Below are 20,290 nucleotides of genomic sequence, written 5' to 3'. Positions count from 1 at the left end.
GCCTGACCCAGAACATCATGAGCTGTGCCAGACTAGGTTTCCACACCTGTGGTAGGAAGTCCCCCTTCCTAGGGAAGGCGGGGCCTATTCCACAGAGACTGGGGAGCTGACATGGTGACCTCTGGGGACACATGCCTCCCACACATCGCGCGTGGGGGCTGCCATCCCAGAGTGCTGGGTGGCCCAGGTTGCCCGGAGGGCCAAGCCTCCCCTCCAGTCAGGCCGGGCTGCACCTCTTATTCCCGGGGCCTCCCAGTGTCTTCGGGGCCGTGGAGAAGCAGGCGGTGTCCCAGCCCCAGGAGGGAGTGCCATGTGTGTGGGATGGGCGTGTCTCCCACATCCACTTGTGCCTCCTGCCCCACAGTCAAGCGGAATTTCAGCAGCGTGGCTGCCTCGTCAGGCAACACGACCCTCAACGGGGAGGATGGCGTGGAGCAGACGGCCATCAAGGTGTCTCTGAAGTGCCCCATCACATTCCGGCGCATCCAGCTGCCCGCTCGAGGCCACGACTGCAAGCACGTCCAGGTGAGGGTTCCCGGGGGTAGCAGGGTGTGGGCGTATCCACCCATCCCAGCCGTCGTTTGTCCTTGGAGCATCTTCTCCGTCTGCCCAGGGCTTGGTTCCCAGGCAGCTGCAGAACCGACTTAGTCCCTGTCCTGACAGAGGTCGGGTGTCAGCTGAAAGTTCTGCACGTACAGCCACAGCTGGTTTGGAGCCCAAGTGTAGGGACACTTCTGCCTGATGATTGCCGTGTCCCGGGAGCTTGCCCCCAGCGGGAGCTCAGGGAGTGGCCAGGGAACGAGGGACTGTCACCGTCTGGGTTGCTCCAGTAGAGCACTGTGCAAATGTGGGCGGCCCGGGTGGGTGGGATTCCCTTGGATGGGGGAGCTGCTCAGGAAGGAATCCTAGAAGAGGGGACAAGGAGCTTCATGGTGGGGCAGGAGCTTCCCTCTGGGAGAATAGGGTGGACACAAAGAGTCTGGGCTCTCGATTTATCTGACACACGTTGACGAACCAGACCGGATGTGTTCTGGGTGTCGGGGCTGGGCTGATGGGGAGGTTGGTGTCTGCACTGCCCCCGGCCGCTGTGAGAGGGGCCATCACATGTCAGGGTCAGTGACGGGCGTGCCAGGACATCTCCTCTGAGGACATGGGCAAGGGCCACCGGGCACACAAGTAGTGTGAGGAGTGATGCGTGCAGGGCTTCGGGGTGGCTGGTTTGCTGTGCGAGCAGCGGATGACCCGCTGCTCGCACAGCAAAAAGGCCCCATTATGGCCACCGGTGATGGCCCAGCCCCCAGTTTCTCCCCGCACCCCTTTCCCTCCCTGCTGGGAGATCCACATAAAGGTCCCGAGAGCAGCGGCACTTGCATCTCTGCATCTTCTCATCCGTCTGTCTGTCTGCCTGTCTCCTGGCCTCTGCAGTGCTTTGACCTGGAGTCGTACCTGCAGCTGAATTGCGAGAGAGGGACCTGGAGGTGTCCTGTGTGCAAGTGAGTGACGGCCGCCCTGGCGGGATCCCCCCAACATAGCCTCGAAGCGGAGGAGCTCACTGGCCTCCATCGGGCCCTGCGTTCGGGCCCAGCCCCCTGCACCTGGCCTAGAAGCCAAATGGGGAACCCAGACCAGCGGAGGAGCCCAGAGCAAGGGGGCTGTGAGCCATCCTCTTGTGTCCGGCTGTCGCAGGCCGGCCTCCTCCTGTCTCTGCCTCCAGTGGGATCGCAGAGGTGGAGGCTCTTTGACACAGTGGGGAGGGGTGGGCTCTGCCCCTACTCTCCGGGGTTGCAAGAGCGAAGGCCAAGCCCCCCTCTCTTTTTTCCAGTAAAACTGCTCTGCTTGAGGGCCTGGAGGTAGATCAGTACATGTGGGGCATCCTGAACGCCATCCAACAGTAAGTCGGCCTCCCCAGCTAGGGGCACGTGGCAGGGTGGGTGGGGGTACTGGCCTGGATGGGATGACATGAGCACGGGGGTACTCCTGACAACCCCTCGCTCTCCAGGCGGGCAGACTACTCGGCGGCCCAGTCTCTCCTTTCTCTGTGACTCTACCTCAGGGACTTCTCTGCCTAGGGACAGATGAACTTTCCAGAAAGTCCCAAACTCAGCCAGAACAATACAGTGCCCTGGATAGCCTCTCCCTGGGTGGAAGGCCTTGGGGCCAGCTGCCTGGTACCCAGCCTCTAGCTTTTCCTCATCTTAGTCACCCCTTAAAGTCCCCCACATCTCTGTCTTGTGCAGTGTGTGGCGAAAATGGGGACAGGGGGCCTGGGCAGGGACACCTCAGTGTGTGTCTAAGCTGGAACCTCTTGTATCCCAGGACCTCAGTTCTGTCCTCTTCCTCCCCCCAGCTCCGAGTTTGAAGAGGTCACCATCGACCCCACATGCAGCTGGCGGCCAGTCCCCATCAAGTCAGACCTACACATTAAAGATGACCCAGATGGCATCCCCTCCAAGAGGTTCAAGACCATGAGTCCCAGCCAGATGATCATGCCCAACGTCATGGAAATGATCGCAGCCCTGGGCCCTGGCCCATCCCCCTACCCCCTCCCACCTCCACCGGGGGGCACCAGCTCCAACGACTACAGCAACCAAGGTGGGTGAAACTGGGCAAGGAGGGAGAGAGGAGGCCCACGAGGGGCGCAGGATTTCTGGGCTCATGTGGCAGATGCAAGGGGGGTTGTGGTAATGTACATGCCCAAAACATGACCTAGGTCACTGGACTTGGGGATACAGTGGCCCATTCAACACCATCCTCCTCTCCTTTCCCATGTGGTTCTGTCCAGCCCTGTGGGTCAGCACCCAGCTGGGAAGGGTGAGGAGCTGCCCGTGAGCCAGCCTCCTGCCTCTCCCACCTTCCCCTACTCGCCTCCTCAAGCTCCAAGGGACAGACAGCTCCTTGACTCCTTTGGAGCCTGCTTTGCTGGGGCCACCAACAGAGCATTCCCACTCGGAGCTCTTAGCCCTTCCCCTGGCCCTCCCATGTTTCTCTGTAACATCTTATTGTCCTTGTCAATACAACACTCCCATCCTTCCAGGCACAGAGTCCAGAGTCCAGAGGTCTGCAGTTCTAGGCTTTGGCCACCAAGGTCACCGTCACTACCTCTCACTCTCCCTGCTGCCCAGACCAAGCTGTACCCTACAGCCCTAGGTTCCTAGAAAGTTCCCAGCCCCCTTAAACACAGGGGATGGCAGCTCCTCACAGCATCCGGGCTCTGGATGATTAGAAGCCCAGAGAGGTAAACCCACATAGTAGGGTCCCAGAGCGTTCAGCAGGCCCCAGCTTTCCAGCATGATGGGCCTCTGATCCCTCATTGGGGCCATGTGGTAGAGAGAACAGTGGCCAGGGAAGCCAGACAGCTGACTTCTAATGTTGACCTCTCAAATCTGAAGCAGCTTTCTTTGCAGACTGGGCAGATCCCGATCTCCCACTCTGGGCCAGGGTCTTCCCACGGCTGAGGTGCAACCATGTGGGGGCTGTGGGAGACAGCCCTGAGGATCGAGCTCAGCAGACCCTATGGAAGGCTCAGACTTGGACCTTGTCTTTCCCACTCCCTGCCACCTTAGGAGCCTGGCCTCCCCTTGCTCAAACTAGCTCTGTCCCCTCATACCTGTAAACCAGCTCATGTCCTGGGGTGCTAAGGCCCACCAGAGAAGGCTATCACTGCCCTGTCATCCAGCCAGCCCAGATGTCTAAGGCCACAGGAGCCAACTCCAGCCTCAGGGGACAGGACTCATCTTAATTTACATATGCCACCCCCCTACACACCCCCGTGGCTGTCTTTCCTCTGGGTGACACAGCCCCACTGCCGTCTTGTTCCCTCCCCAGGCAACAACTACCAGGGCCACGGCAACTTTGACTTCCCCCATGGAAACCCTGGTGGCACGTCCATGAACGACTTCATGCACGGGCCCCCTCAGCTCTCCCACCCCCCGGACATGCCCAACAACATGGCCGCCCTCGAGAAACCCCTCAGCCACCCCATGCAGGAAACTGTGAGTACCTCTTCTTCACCCTGATCTCCTCTCCGCCCCCTGTCTTCTCCCCCTTTGTCCCCATCCTCTGTGTGCGACTCATGGGAGCAGAGGGCTCCCCATCCCCGAGGACCTTTCTGATATTTGCCTAGCTGCCCCCAAGGAAAGGGGTGAACTGAGAATGAGAATGGTCCTGGGCGGGCTCAGAGGGAGGGAGAGGCCTGACCCAGGTTGGGTCATGGCCCTCTGGTGTTCTTGGACTTGGCTCTTTTGCTCAGGACATTGGATTCTCAGCTGGGGGAAGATGCAGTCTCCGATCTGCACACACCACACATACCTGTGTCCACATCCCAAGTGTACCCACCGCGCCACTGCACATAGCAGCCCCCTGCACACGCCAGCCCCCCAGCCCCACAGCCTCTCTCCCTGACTTACACGCACTCTTCTGCTGACTTACTGTAGCCCCGGCCATCTAGAATTTTGTCTCAAACCCAGGCACTTGCTTCCCAGGGGTCTGAATCTTCAGGATATCACCATCTCCTGTGGGAAGAAATGCTGGCGATTCTGCTTAGCCTGAGAATATTCCCTTCTTGTTTCCTGTCCCATTTTAACACACACCAACCAGTGGTAACAGGCCGGGCTGTTCCCCGGGTCCTCATCTCGTGAGCACTGCGTGGTTCTCTTCGACTCTGTAGACATTTCCTGGGCCTGTGCTCTGGGCTAGGTCTTGTACCCAGTGTGAGCAAGACAGATGCGAGCCTTGTGCCAATGTAGCAAAAGTTCTGGCAGTGCTTGGATGGAGGGAGTTGGGTTTTGGGAACACAGAGGCCTGAGGGCTGAAGTCAGGCCTCAGTCATCTTATGAGTCCCTGGTCTCTCCCCTAAGGAGGAGGGAGTGGCCACGGGGGGCCTGGGAGTGGTACCCATCTTCCACCATGTGACCTGGTTGGAAGGGCCTCTGGGTGGTGGTGTGTTCCATACGGAGTTGGCTCTGCCGGAAGCTGTCTTGTCGGCCAGAGCCACTGACTCTCAGCAGGAATGACTGTTAACTGGAAGGCTGACAGACTGAGGGACAGTGTAGCAGCTTTCCTCTGGAACTCCAGAATGCCACGTCAGATGTAGCTGCTGTCCCAGGGCTCCAGCCACATTTTTGCAAGTTACTTTCTGCCCCATGGGGCTTCTGACTTCTAGGGGCCTCTCTCCTAGCCCCCGTTCCTCAACATTCCATGCCCCAGAATCACCCAAATCACACGCCACACACACTCACGTGCCACACAGCCTGACTCACAGTTCTCAGTTCCGGAAAATGTCAACGGGATGCCATGTACTTCTGGGTCCAACAAGGCTTTCTTTTGCCTTCTTTTAGCTGAGCCGTCAGAGGTTTTTGCAGCGGGACCTAAGCCCATAGGTGACTTCACAGCTCCCCGCCCCAAGATGGTCCCAAGATACCTACTGTCCTTCCCCATATCTGGGCTTTTGCTAACTGGCAGCTGGACCCAGAGAGACAGTGTGCAAGAGGGTCAGTGCAGTCACAGCTGTACTGCCCTACACCATAGCAGCCTGGCCCTGGCTGAGCACCTGCCAGGAAGGACGCCCCCGTGTGCGGGGCATGGCCGAAAGGCTCCAGTCAGGTGCTGGTTCATGGAGACCCTCCCTTGCAGGAGCCATGGTAGGCTGACCAGCAGTTCCCATAGAGCACCTGCCTCTCTGGGCCCTGGGACCTTCCAGCAAGTTGTCAGGGCCAAGGCCGGCGGCTGTGTCAGCAGATCCGGGGACCATCTGCCCTGGGCTGGGCTGCTCCAGGAGTATGGAGCCGCTCCCTGCCCCCCAGAGTGGGCACCATGGGGCACCCACAGCCGTGGGGGGGGGGGGGGTCACCAGCTGGTGTGGTGATCATCCTTCCCGCTTCTGTCAGTCCTTCCAATCTCAGGTGCACCCCCCATGCAGTCCCACGGTCCTGCAGTCCGGTCCCAGCTTGGAGGGGCTTGCTGGACTGAGCAGAGGCCCAGCGCAAGGCCTGGGGGCAGCTTCAGGAGAAACAGGAAGAAGAACTAGGGTCTGGAGATCAGAGGAAAACAAAATGTCTGTGTGGTCTGGATGTTGGGGGGTGGGTAGGAAGGTCCAAGAAGGCCCAGGAGACGCGTGCTCCCCCGCAGCCTGTCGAGTCCATCTCCCCTTGACAAGCACAGGGCCGGCAGGGTGGGAACGATTTGTCGGGGGCCCTGGCAGTGGGGTGAGGGTGTGGATCTGTGCTCTAAAACCTGAGCTCTGAAGGGAGGTTGCTTGTGACAGCACACAGACCAGCATATGGCCCCCTGCCCGCCGCAGCCCCATGTTCCAGGCACCTCCTGCTCGACTCAGTGAGCCCTTGGGCCTAGGGCCAGGCCTAGAAGTGCCTACCTTCCTCATCCCCCCGGGATGCGGCCTCTCGCTGCCTAGATGGATGGCCAACAGGAAGGGTCTGGCAATGCAGAGAAGGCCCCACTCTGCTCCTCCGGCTTGGATTCGGTTCCACCTACCCGGGGCAGCAGGCAGGGCTCATCCCGAGGTACCAGCCCCTGCCGCCAGGGGCTCTTGGAAGGAGCCTGTGTGTCCAGCGTCACCCACCAACTAGGGCCCGTGTGGGGCGCAGAGCCCTCCCTGAGCTGCACGCCTGCCCATGCTGTCTGTCCGTGTCCGCTCTCCGCTGCCCTGGCCCGCAGGGGGCCCTGCACCACGCTGCCCCCAGCACCCCTCCCGCCCCCCTGCTCCCTGGAAACATGCCCATTTTGCTTCTCCATTCCGCCCTTGCTGCTCCTTGTGGTGATGGTGTCCGGGCCACGGAGGCGGACGGGCCTGCAGGGGCCTGGACCCTGCCGTCAGTGTCTGCTTTTCTCGGAGCCCCTGGCCACCTCCCTCCCGGATGCATACGGCCCCAGAGGCCTCCTCCCGGCCTCCTCCACAGCCTCCCTGACTGGCAGTTTTGGGGGAGGACTTTTTGTTTGTTTGTTTCCCTACAAAACAACAACAAAGCGTTGAGCTTTGGAAGGGGGTGGCTTTGTTTTGGGGGTTTGTTATTTTCCTGGTTTTGTTTGGTTTTCATTTCTCCAGGCATCTCGTCGCTGTACCTCGTCACCTCACATTTCTTTTCTCCTGCTCTCTCCTCCTCCACAGATGCCACACGCTGGCAGTTCTGACCAGCCCCATCCCTCCATACAACAAGGTTTGCACGTCCCACACCCCAGCAGCCAGTCAGGGCCTCCATTACATCACAGTGGGGCTCCTCCTCCTCCTTCCCAGCCTCCCCGGCAACCGCCACAGGCCGCTCCCAGCAACCATCCACACAGCGACCTGACCTTTAACCCCTCCTCAGCCTTAGAGGGTCAGGCCGGAGCGCAGGGAGCATCCGACATGCCGGAGCCTTCGCTGGATGTAAGTTGGGGTCACCACTGGCCTTGGCCTGGGGCTAGGCCTGGTGCCGGGACCTGCCCAAAAGCAGGGGTGGGTGTTGAGGGCTCAAGGCCCAGGGTGGAGGAGGTGCAGCCGTGAGGGGGTGGGTGGGTGGTGGGTGGGCCTAGCCAGCCTGCCTCCCCTGGCTCCAGAACCAGGGAACCCCACAACAGGGAAGCCTCCCCGAGGGTCCCAGCAGTCTTTCCCTGACCTTGCCAGTGCCTGCCCCCTGGTCCCCTCGGCCACAGTCCTGCAGCCCCACCCTGCCCCACCCCCACCTTCCCCCAGGCCCTCACAGAGTCCCCCTGGGGCAGGGTTCAGCAGGAAACCCAGGAAGGCCCCTGCCCTTCTTCTGACCACTCCCACCCCCAACATCAAGCTTGTCGTCTCAGTGTCTGCCACACTCTGGCATGAGGCAGGGGAAGGGTTGGAGTGACAGGGTCCCTCTGTCTGTCTCGCTGGTGTGTGTCTGTGTCCAGTTTCCTGTCCGTGCGTCGTCCATGCCCTGTGCTTCTGCTTGCTCCATCGCTCACTCTGAGAAGGGACCAGACTTGGGTCGTGCCAGGGTGACTGAGATTCAGGGGTCTCCCACCTTGAGAGCTGAATGGTCTGGAAAGTGGGGTGGAAAGAGGCTCCGTGTGATGGGGGCCGGGCAGCTGGCTAGGGTTGGCCAGGAAGGGAGGCAGTGCCTGCCCCTCCCCTCCCCTCCCACACCCCTGGGCTGTAGATTCCCACAGAGGAATCTTCTCTGTCCTCAGCCCCTCCTGTCTGCGGGCCCAGGCCCACTGTCACCCTCAGCGCCCCCCCCACCACAGCGTCCATCTCTACGGTGAATGGGGTTTATTCAGTCGTGCGGCCATCTTGGATTTTCACCCAACTCTCCTCCCCAGACCAGGCCAGTGGGGGTGCTTTTAGGTGCATGAGGATCCCCAGTGTGACAAAAAGGCCCCAAGGGCCTCACAGTGGAAAGTAGGGACAGTGTGCAGCCTTGGCTCCGGGGGGCCACAGGGAAGGACAGGGCTGTGCGGCCCTCCAGCAGTAGGCTCACCAGACAGCAGTGAGCTCTTGAAGGGAGGTAGGCTGGCGACAGTGACAGGCACCGTGCGGCCTTACGCGCAAAGCCACGTGGTTTCGACTGGAAGGCCCATGCGACCCACACCTCCTCTGGGCAGGGTCTTGGGGCTGGAGGCACACTGGGATCAGAAAGCCCCTTGACCTGCCATGAGCCTTCCCAGCTGGAGGGCCGGGGGGCGCCCTCTACCCCTCTGGGAATAAGCATTGGGTATGCCTCAGACTAGCACTGTGGCCTGGATGCCTCTGGGGACAGCCAGCACTGTTGGTGTTGGGCCAGGACCCCGGGCAGCAGCTAGAGAGGGCACATGCCCCCGCCGTCCACACTCTAGGCCATCCAGCCCCTCAGCGGACACCTCATCTGGGCTTCTGTACTTCTCTTCCAGCTCCTTCCAGAACTCACAAATCCCGATGAGCTCCTCTCGTACCTGGATCCCCCTGACCTGCCGAGCAATAGTAACGATGACCTCCTGTCTCTCTTTGAGAACAACTGAAGCCCACCCCCTCCCACTGGGGCCGTCCCTCCCCACTCTGGCTCCTTCCCTGTCTGTCCCCCGCACACTTCACCACTGGGAGCTCATGCCCTCAGACCGCCCCTGCTGCGGCCTTCTCAGAGCAGAGGGGCGGGAGGGTGCACTGTGAAGGCTGTGTGGGGCTGGTGCCCGTGCCCAGAGCGGGCCCTGAAGATGATCCTCGTGGTGGGGAACCGGCCGGGCGAGAGGGCACATGCTGACGAAGGCTTCCTGGTCCCTCTGTGTGTACTGATTCCAAACGACCCTCCAGTGCCCTCGAGGTTCTTCCGGTTTCTAGACTGTAACCCTGCCTCCCTGCTTCCTGGCCCAGAGCCTCCTTCAAGTGACTGTGAGCCTGAGAGAGGGGCACCCCAAGACCCAGGCAGGCCCCCCCCACACCCCAAGCCTTGGAGAACAGTGACGGTTGGCGGCAGTGAGAACGGCCCACCCATCACCACCACCACCACCACCCACCACAGAAAAGCACAAACCTCTGGGAAAGAGAACTCTCTCAGGGGCCAAGGTCTTCACTTTGACCCCTGACCTCTAAGCCAAGATACCCTGTAAAAACACTCCTCTCTCAGAAAGCAGAGAAAAAGGACCTGATTCTGTGTTTGAGAGAGGGTGTGCCATTCCTGCTTGGGGACTGGTGGAAAAGGGGGTCAGGGCCTCCTCAGAGCCAGGACAACACAGCTGGCCCCACGACCTCTGGACTCAGGCCGGTCGGGGGGTGGGGCACCGGCCTGGGGGTGGGGGGCGGCGCAGACAGAGAGTACCCAGCTGAAATTATTGTGCCCTTAGTTGGGGGCCTGATAGAAACGGCAACTTAAACAACGTTGCTCCAAGCCACTCCCTGTTTTTAAATGACAGTTTGATTAAGCTACGAAGTCATCCGAGAAAAGGGACGGTGGACTTGGACGGCAAGCAAACCATTTCTCTCCGTGCATCCTGCTTCCTTCCTCCTGCCCCCACCCGCCTCTCCCAGACTGTTATGTGGGAGGCCCGCTTCCCTTTGTCCCGTTCCCCTTTGTCCACCCTGCCAGCGGGGGGGGCGCGGGTGGAGAGGCAGGGGAGGCCCGGGCTAAGGCACCTGCGCGGGCTTATCCGCAGGAACCCCAGGCACGGGCGTCCCTCTAGCCCGGCGGCCCCATCTGTCCCTGTGCTCCAGGTTGTCCCGGCTGCACCCCGGTCCGTCACACCACACGTGCCGGAATGTGCCTGCCAGAATCCCGTGGTGTTTCCGTGCCCCGCTTGGCTGCCGGCCTCTCCCTCCCTCCCCGTGTCCCTCTGCCCTGCACAGCTGCCCACACTCCTGCTCGCTTGAGCAGAAGCAGCCTCTGGTTTTCCCTCCACTGCTTCGCTCCATCCGGCTTCCCGCTCTCGGAGTCTCCCGGGGAGCTTGTGTGGGCGTCCGTTTTGTTTGGGGGTCCTCTGTGCCCCCCACCCTAAGCCGCATGGCCTGTGATGCTGCTGGGCCGTCGGGTCACTTGGGTCACGTCTGTGAATTCGTTGCGCCCCTCCCTGCTGCTGCCGGGGGCCTCCTGCTTTCCGTCCACTGTCCCGCGGTCTCACTCTCCATCTCCCCCCTACACCCTCGCCCCATGGCGGGCGGTGCCCAGCGCTCCTCTGGGTTTGACCAGAACGGTGGCCCTAGCTGTTGATTTTCCAGTCACTGTACCAGACGGCCGGCACAAGGTTCTCTGTAGGAAAGCTGCCATGGGCCCTACCCCTTTTCCTTTGTCCCGTTGTCGAGGTTTTTTCAGACAGTGTGGTGTTCAGTATGCAAATCAATTATTTTAAGAATTGCTTTTGTAAATATCTTTGTGAATATTTTAGTATTGTCTTTGATAATATTCAACATTTTCATGACCTGGTTATAGCCTTTGCTGGTGTTTTTAAAATACCTTGACTCAACAACAAAGACCGAGTCCTTTTTTTTAAAAAACAACAAACAAAAACAAAAAAGAAACCAGGGCTGTCTGTACAGATGAAGGGACAAAGTACGTGGATGGGTGAGGTCAGGCCACCCGCTGTTCAGAGCCATCCCCAATCGGCTGGCGGGGACCAGACAGTGCCAGGTAGCACGTGGTCGTCTTCGCCCGGTGGCTGAGGGCCCTGGAAGGTGGCCATACTCTGTGGTAGGCCATCTGGGAATGTTCTGCCCCAGACAGACTTAAATGCCTTCCTTAGAAGTTCCCGCTTCCTGCTGTGCTACTTTCTTCCCAAAAAGGCCTGGGGTCCATGCTGGTTCTTACCGGGTGTCCCCACTCGGCTCACCAACCTACCCACAGCTTTCTAGGCCAGAGGGTCGATCTGCTCCCCACAGCCCAGGCTCTGGGCCCCTCCCTCAACCATCTTCGCGGAAGCCCGGGCTTGGTTCCCCGAGGCAGGTTTCCTGGGGCCCCTCCCACGTGAACCTCCACCAGCAAGTTGGGCAAAGAGCTTTCCCGAACCGTGGTGCCTGAAGCCCGTGCTTTGGGGACGTGCCCCCCAGAGCAATTTTGGAGCCAGGCTGGGGGGTGAGGGAGGTAGAAAGGTGTCCGGGGCTGGACGAAGGCCTGGCTGATGACAGATTTCAGGTGACAACAGCCTCCCCGAGCCAGGGAGGTTCTGAACTCTAGGGAGATGCTTCCCTCATCCTTTTGGACGACTACTTGGAGCCATAAGTAACCTCAGCAAAAACGAGGCCTCAGCAAGCCACTTCTCCATGACAAGCATCCACCCAGGCCGCAGAGGCATTTCTGCTGGCACTCCACAGGACGGACAGGGCACCAGCGAGCAGGCGGGAAGGCCCGAATACAGGCAATCACCCCATCTCCTTGGTTCGAAGCTTTACCCGTGTATCATGTTCCCTGTAGCCATTTTATTTTTTAAGAAACTTCTAATACTTTCTCCCTCACGGAAGCCCGAAACCCCCCAGAGAGCTACCTGTCTGCTCCCTCGACCTGACCACCTAGACAGGACGACGTCAGCAGCAGCGACTCAAGGGACAAGGGACGTGTGTACATATGTAAATGAGAAATAGAGACACGTTAACAGATGCATTCATTTCCCTTGGAATGTGTATTGTTTTTATTTTACGGAACAAAACAAAACAAAAAAAAAAGGCTTGGAACTCCATCTTAACGTGGAAAAACTAGATCCTGTTCGTTAGCGTCTGTGAGGTCTCTCTCCACATGTGTCTCATGTAATATACTCTGACCCTGTGTGGAAAGGAATTTTTGTTCTGTTTCGTTTTTATTTTACCTACATGTACTCTTTAGCTTCAGTGTGCTAGTCCTGCCACCTGTGTATTTTTAGGGTGCTATGGAAATAATGAAAAGAAACGGGGATTTCAGAAGAAAATTGTAACCAAATTCATACTTTGTATAATTTTTTGATATCATGATTGCAGGTGATTCACACGTACACACATAAACACACCCACAGTGCAGCCTGAAGTGACCCCTCCCACAGAAACCGTCATCGTCTTGTACATCTATGTACAATGCAATCATTTCATACTTTAAACTGGTCAGAAAACTAATTGTGATTTCTAGTCTTGCAAAGCTGTATGTAGTTAGATGATGTGACAACCTCTAATATTTATCTAATAAATATGTATTCAGATGAAACCTGTATATTAGGTGTTCATGTGGTTATTTTGTATTTAAAGATCAAATTATTTGACTATTGCTAGACATTTCTATACTCTGTTGTAACACTGAGGTATCTCATTTGCCCATGTTAATTGTTTTCTAAATAAATTGACAAAAAACGAAGGTTTGGCGAATAAGCTATTTTGTGAATTTTAAGGAGGGGCTTGGTTGTTTGTTTCCGCTTCTAAACCACCACCCCCTGCCCGATCACCCGGCAAAAAAACAGCAAGTCAGGTGGTTTGGTGTGGAGCTGGAGGCACCCCTGCCGTGGGTCATCCCTGGAGGAGGCTCTGGGAACTGGAGCCAGGTGGTCATATCCAGACCCCAGAGCCGCCTTCTGGCAGGACTCCAGTTTGCTGAAGGGCCCCGCTCCCAGCAGTGGGACAGCTGGGTTCTAGCGGAGGGTGTGCAATGCTGGCCGGGTTCAGTACAAGCCCCTTGTGGATTTCCTAGATTTATGGAACAGGAACCTGTTCGTGCCAAGCCCCAGAGGGTGCTGTCGAAAGCATCTAGAATGAAGAGCTGAAAGCCCAGTGAGGCTTCATAGACCCTGGGATACTGCTGACTCAGCCACTCTCCCAGCTGGCTGGCTGGCTCAGCTTCTCCCTCCGGCCATCGTACTCCCCCAGCACCCCTGTCACCTACCCTCTGAGGGGACCTTGGGTTTCCTCTTCTCTGTGACTGTGCTTTGGGTGGGAATCTGTAGCCACGGCCCCTACCCAGACCACTGTCCTAACTCTGCTTTGTGGCCTCAGCCCCTGACCCAAACTCGGTGCCCCCCCTCCCCGAGTCTCCTCCTGGAGTTTGGGGAAGTGAGTCTGATTCTCAGAGCCCAACAGCAGGGTGCTGCCCCCACTCCACTCAGCTCCAGGCCTGGCCACAGGAGCAAAACACACGTAGCTGCCAAGCCTTCCCTCCACAGGGACTGGGTGAGGGTACGTTCCAAGAAGGAAGAGGGGGCTAGCAGGTGCCCCCAAATTATCCCCTGGAGTGTGTGTGGATGTGCCTGTGAGGAGAGTGTGCAGGTCTCCTAAGTGTGAGGGGTGGGGTAGGGGGGAAGCAGGAAGCAGCGGGCATGAGGGGTGCGTGGTTTCAGCAGCCGTGGAACTGCCTATGGGGAACGGCGTGCCCGGAAGTCCCCTGCCTCTGGGGCTTCTCTAGGGAGGCCAGTTTCTCCAGTGGGAGATGGAAGGGGAGGAGGGAAGGAGAAGTTACATTAAAAATAGAATCCTGGGCACCTGGTTGGCTCAGTGGGTTAAGCCTCTGCTTTGGGCTCAGATTGTGATCTCAGGTTCCTGGGATCGAGCCCCACATTGGGCTCTCTGCTCAACAGGGAGCCTGCTTCCTCCTCTCTCTCTCTGCCTGCCTCTGTGCCTATTTGCGATCTCTCTCTCTCAGTCAAATAAATAAATAAAATCTTTAAAAAAAAAAAAAAAAAGGAATCTTGGTCACGGCTGAGCTGCGGGCACCGCCTTTTGCCAGCATCGCGGGGACAGGAGGCATATTCTCTGAGAGCAGATGCCCTTCCTAGAGGAGGGGCCACCCCCTCTTCGCGCAGTGCTTCTCCAGGACCTGTCCAGGGACCCGCGGAATCCACCTGGGCTGTGACCAGCGCTCCTTTCCTGAAATGGAGGGGAGCGAGGAGAAGAGCACGAGGAGGCTTCCGGAGTAAGGGTGGGGACGGACTGTGAAACGTTCCTTGCTGTTGTGCAGTGTGTGTGTGTATGCATCTGCTGAATCATGATGTCAGATTAATTCTTACTTGTGGGTTGTGGTTGAAAACAAAAAGTTTGAATGCCATCGCCGTCAAGGCAGGAAGTGGGCAGGGGACGGGGAGGGAGAGGCAAGGCAGTAGGCTCGCCAACTTGACGTAAAAAGCAAACCATCCCTGCATTCTCGCTTCAGAGCCTGAAGCCAGTGGTGTGGCTCAGCACAGGCCTGTGGCTGCCTCGTGGGGCTTCGAGGCTGCATGGAAACCCGCCGCCCCGCCCCCACCAACTCCTCCCAGGACTGGTCACTTCCGTCTCCGGGCCTCGAATAAATCTGCAGGAAGAGCCCGAGGAGGGCCCAGCTCAGGGCTGCTTGGAAGGTGGACCCCCACCGGGGGCCACACATCATATCCTCCAGCTCAGGCATCATCTTGCATTTCTGTCCTTTGTCCTCCACCCCACAAAGCCCCCACCCTGAATCCAATGACCGTCCCTCCACATAAGACCATAGGGTGCTGCTGGGGAAGGTTACTCAGTCCCCCAGGTCAGTGCCAGAACAAATCAGGGTCTCTAGCCCCCCCGAGACCTCAGGGCATGGTCTCCACTCTCTCCATCCACCCATGTCCCTTATTCTGTCCTGTGTGCCAGCCTCCTGCTCAACCACAGCCACCTCACTCTAAGCAGGTTACCACCCCCACCCAGACCACCCCCCCACACCCTCCACCACCATGCTGCTCCACCCATGACCCTACCTTCACCTTCCCCAATTTTATATTCTTCTGTCCAGGCCCAAAGGATGTGGTGGCCCTTCTCCAGTCAGGGCAAGCCCTTCCCCCGGCCTCTGACATCACTACCTCTTTCTCTTCTGTGAGGGCCTTGGCTCCGTCAGGTGGCCCCTTTCCTGCACCTTCCCTGGGTTTGCAGCTTCCGGCCCGGCGTGGTGAGGTCTAACATCCTGCATCCCCACCCTTCGCCGTCCACCTCTCTGCACTCCTTCTCATGCAGACTCCTTAGCCAGGGAAGCTGTCCGTGCTCACTCACCCTCCCCCACGCCCTACGGCTCACGTCTCAGAAGTGCTCTGAAACTCCCCTCACAAGCCCACCTGTGACCTCTTGGTCACTGAAATCCATGCTGCTCTTGGACACTGGCCCTTACAACTACGTGTGATTGTGGCCATTGTCCCTTGAAACTCTTCTCTTGGATTCCATGACAACCCCCTCCATTGGGTCTTCAGTCTGCCTGAGCACCTCTGACCATGCCTTCTTTGTCGCATTCATGGGTTCCTGCCACAACTAGGTCCTGGAGCTCCCTCCAGTTCCCCTGCATCTGGCCAACATGGCTCACAGCCTCTCTCCACCAGCGAACTGCCCTCAGCAGCCTGGAACCTTCTTGCCTGGAACACATCCACTCCTCCACCCCCCCCCAACCCCCCGCCAGGAAGCCCCGCAGCCAAAGCCTGGGCGCTCACATCAATCGCAGGACAGCCTCTTTGCTGCGGTGCGGTGCGTGTTCCAGAGTCTTCCCTGTGGATCAGACCAGATTCTCCCTAAAGCCGTATGCTTGCTTGACCTTGTTCCTGTCTGTCTTCCGCCTCACCGCCTCCCTTGTAGGTTTCCCCTGAGAGCCATCCCTCGGGGCATCACAGGAATCTGAAGGCCCATCTTGGGCTCTGCTCCTAGACAACCAGACCTAAGGCAGAGAGTGGGAGCAGGCCTGGGAGCCAGCCTCTGAGGATAGGATGCTGGAGACGGTTCCTGACCAGATGGGAACGAGGCCCTGTCCCTGGTGACAGCGCAGGGAAGGGGGAGGGGGCCGCGCCCGCCGGGGCCGTGCAGCTGGCCTGTGGCAGGTAGGAGGAAAGAACAAGCGTTGAGACTATGGACCTGAGAGCCTGTTGCTAAGTGCCACTGATTCACCAAAGAAAGGAAATTACAATCTCAGATCTCTTACTTGGCGATTTGAAACAAAGTTGTGAGAGTCCAAGGAAAGCACTAAAGGAAGGAAGCATTGCGACACTCACCTCCCGCAGCCAGACCAACAGGGCAGGGCTTCTTGGAGCAGCAGGAGAACCTCAGAAAGTGCTCAGCACTCTGTGCCATCAGGTGGCCTGCACCAACATCAAGCCCCTAACAGGGAAGGAGTGAGACCCCAGGACTTGGGGTGGGGAGAGTTGCACCCGCCCCTCCCCCTTGGCAAATACCTATTGCCACTTAGAGGGTCTATTATGATCAGCTGTGAACTTGGTTCACAGGTGAAACAGCTTAGGACGTGGGGGCAAGCCACAGGGGGAGCCCCACTCAAGACGGAAAGGCCAAGGTGAGAGGGAATCCTTCCACTAGGCAGGGATTTGAGTGGGACGCCTGGCCATCTATTTCGCAAGGAGAGAGGTGACCTGAGAGAGGGGCATACACACAATTGTGGGCCGTGGCAAGTGGCTTACCTAGCTGGTCAGAGGCTGGACAGAGCAAGACTGACCTTGGAGGGACAGGGAGCACCGGGTGGGAGGCAGGCGTGTAGGCCTGTGGGACAGGGCAAGTATGAGGATCCACGTAGCATGTTTTTACAGATGCGTCCGCTGCGGAGGACAGTGGGCAACTAAGGATGCTGGACGACTCGGCCAGCAGACGTCAGCCAGTCTCTGTTCTCACCCCTCACCCCCACCTAGGCTTGCATGACCTGGGCTCAGGAAGAGAGTATCCTAGAGACAGAGATCAAGTTATACAGGAGCCCACCAGCTTCAGTTCCCTCTCTCCGAGCCCGGCCCGGTGGCCACCACAGCTGAATGTCCACCCTGTCTTCAACAGAGACTGTGCTGAGTCTCTGAGACATTAACACACCATGAGACCAACTAGCCCCTTGGTGGCACACTTATTACCCAGGACCCCCCTCTATCCTAGAAAGGACACCCTGGCCAGGATTGATCTGTACTCTAGGGATGGGCTTGCTTCTCCCTGCTGTGGAGACTTAGGCCATGGCCGCTGCCTGGGAGCACACAGACATGGGCTCTCAGACCAAGAGCGCCTACACACAGAAAAGGTGGTGTGGCCGTGGATACACACACAGAGATTTCACTGGGGCCACCGTGTGTCACACCAGGCAGAAGCTGCAGACCCCATTCAGGGTCCAACGGCCTCTTCAAGACGCAGCTCAGCTCCCGGAGCAGATGCGGTCCTGAAAGAACGGCATACCACACTCCAAGCTGCACCCCACATCACCCACCGATGATCACCCCGTGTCTCCCGATGGGCAGGTGGAGTAAACTCGAGGCGAGAAGCAAGTGGGTCTGAGCAGTGCAAGGGAAGACCGTGTTAACACCAGGTTCCTACCCAAATCTGCCCTGCTGGGCCCCCACACCCCACCCCCACGGGGTGACCAATGCGGAGTATAAAATGCCAGCCCTCGATCCTGACCAGGAGACCACGCTGTGGTGTGCTTCTGCTCCAGATCCCTCACTCTGTGATCAAGCCAAGAGCAGGGGATGGGGGGCTCTCCCTGCTCCCTGCCCCTCTTGCAGGTGCATTTGGAAGAGACCCCCCCCCCCAATACATCAACTTCACAAGAATCCTGGTCACAGGCTCTGCTTCCGGAAAACCCCCTTCAAGGCAACACCTTCGCCCTCACCTTCTCTGCCTGGCAGTCTTGCCCTCTTTCCTTAGTCTGCCGTCTCTCCACGGGCATCTTGACCTCTCCTACGACGTTGACCACCACGGTTTTTCTCCAGTTCATACATGCTTTTTAAAATTTTTAATAATTCAGTTTTCTAACACTGTTGAAGTACTTGAAAAATATCAAAAACCTGACAAAAGGGGTAATAAAACGTATGTTATTTAAAACTTAAATATTTCATTTATCCCTGAAGCAGGATCTATGATCATTTTACTTTCCCGTCTTCAATGGAAGCAAACTCATCAATAATACCTTAAAAATATACTTGTCACCTATCTGCTTTTCAACTGTGAGGTTTGCCATGTTTTTATCATTTCTCATGATCTAGTGCCAAGCTTAAATAATTTCAGACTGATTTCAGCTTACTAAAACTTCTTTCACAGGACTCCACTGTGTCCATCATTGTTAAAGAAATGATCACAACCACTTCTCAGTTTGCACAAGATTGCACTAGGCTAAGTCTGTGAATCGGTTTTAGAAGAAAAAGCATGATGATTTTTTTTTTAGTGTATTCAAATTGATACCTGAATCTGTTGATTTATTTCTGATTTCTTTCTTTTTTATTTTCTAATTCAGTTATTGTATTCATCTATCTTCCTACGTTTTAAAGCTTTGACGACTCGAGCCCTTAAATATCTGTTTAATCAGACATCTTATCCCCATTCCTAATCCTGTTACTGAAATTCAAAACCACATCAGTTCCCATCTGGACTCTACAGAGCTTTGAAATGTGTCTCTTTGCCCCAGTCTCATGCTCTTCAGATCCGCAGTGATGCTAACTTCCATCACGTACTCAAGTGTGGTCTCCTAACCTTCCAGGCACCTGGGAGTAACCCACCTCCCCACCCGCCAAGGTGGATGCACGTGAACAATTCTGGAAAACAGGTTGTGAGCTTAACTAATGTGGCTCGCTTGTAGGCCACAGCAGTTCGTTACCATCGTGAGGGTGGCCAGCATGCCTGTCCCCTGCCCCATGACAAGGAGGCGATGGGTTAAAATGGTGCAACAGCAGAATGGTGGATTCTCCCTCAGCCTGGGTCCCTGAGGGGCTGGTGGAGCCAAGCAGCCCATGATCCATGTTGGAAATGCAGCTTGAATTTTAAAAAAATGAAAAATCTTTATTATAGTAAGCCCGTGACATGGAGTGTTAATTTGTTCCTGCAGCAAAACCTAACGTCTTCTGCCTCATGCATCCATCCTAACATGACCAGCTACTGCTAATCGTACCGTCCCTTACTGAGCATTTGCTACAGGTCAAGTACTATACTAATTGCTTCGTTTGCTTAATTTTGTTTATTCATTATAACAAAACCACAGGGCAGATGCCATTTTATAGAAGAGAGATGTGAGCAGCAGAAAGGTTAAGTAATTTACTTTCTGAAAGAGGAGGTTCTAGACCCTAATATCTATAGCACCAGACAGGGAAAGGTCGGGTGTAGGATACAATTTGCCGGCAAATTAAATTCACGGAAATATTCCTCATTTTCATTAAGACATATGCTTTCTCTCCTTTTTCCCCAAAGACATCACCTCCTTGGCTGATTGTCCGTTTTGATAGGAGACAGGTGCGCCAGTTTTCTGTTGCTGCTGTAAAAAGTACCCCAAACCTAGTGACTTAAAACCATACAAACGTATCATAATACATTTCTGAAGGCCAAAAGCTCAAGGTGGTTCTTTTTTTTGTTTTTTTTTAGCTTTTATTTTTTATTTATTTGAGAGAGAGAGAGAGCATGAGTAGAGGGGTAGGACAGAGGGAAAGGGGGAAAACCCCTCCCTGAGGAGGGACCCTGATGTGGGGTTCCATTCCAGGACCCTGGGATCGTGACTTCACCAACTAAACCACCAGGCACCCCAAGATGATTCTTACTAGGCTAAAAACCAAGATGTCAGCAGCCCTGTGCCCCTTTCTGGAGACTCTAGGGAAGAATCTACTTTCAGGCCTTTTCCACTTCAGGGGATGCCATGCTCCCTGACTCAGAACCTCTTCCTTCCTCTACCTTCAAAGTCAGCAGTAGCCGGTCAAGTCTTTGTCTCATCTCATCCCTCTGATACTGACTCTTCTACCCCATATTCCACATTTAAGGACCCTTGCGATTATACTGGGTCATACAGGATCATTTCTCCATCTCAAGATCAGGTGACAAGCAATCCTATTTCCATCCGAAATTTAGCTGCCCTTTGCCACGTGCCCTAACTTATTCAGAGATTCTAGGGATTAGGGCATGGACACCACAGAGACGCCATTATTCTGCCTGCACATGGATATGGAGAATTATTTCTCTACTGTAAGAAAA

General features: G+C 56.5%; 1 protein-coding gene across 7 annotated transcripts in view; it reads left to right on the top strand.

Annotated features, from left to right (window-relative positions):
- ZMIZ1 (zinc finger MIZ-type containing 1) overlaps positions 1–12,743 on the top strand; it is a 232,659-nt gene extending 219,916 nt beyond the window's left edge. For 6 of the 7 annotated variants that reach the window (XM_059169783.1, XM_059169782.1, XM_059169784.1 and 3 more), the window contains 7 exons: positions 365–525; positions 1,426–1,493; positions 1,823–1,891; positions 2,348–2,592; positions 3,826–3,992; positions 7,124–7,381; positions 8,857–12,743. In XM_059169783.1, coding sequence (XP_059025766.1) covers positions 365–525; positions 1,426–1,493; positions 1,823–1,891; positions 2,348–2,592; positions 3,826–3,992; positions 7,124–7,381; positions 8,857–8,964 — 1,076 coding nt within the window. In that variant the 3' untranslated portion in view covers positions 8,965–12,743. The remainder of the gene's footprint in view (positions 1–364; positions 526–1,425; positions 1,494–1,822; positions 1,892–2,347; positions 2,593–3,825; positions 3,993–7,123; positions 7,382–8,856) is intronic. The other variant, XM_059169780.1, reaches the window with a different exon arrangement.
- The last annotated feature ends 7,547 nt before the right edge of the window (positions 12,744–20,290 follow it).

This window comes from Mustela lutreola, chromosome 4 (genome assembly GCF_030435805.1).
Source record: "Mustela lutreola isolate mMusLut2 chromosome 4, mMusLut2.pri, whole genome shotgun sequence".
In the NCBI taxonomy this organism is placed as follows: domain Eukaryota; kingdom Metazoa; phylum Chordata; class Mammalia; order Carnivora; family Mustelidae; genus Mustela; species Mustela lutreola.
This window is presented reverse-complemented; position numbering and strand designations above follow the sequence as displayed.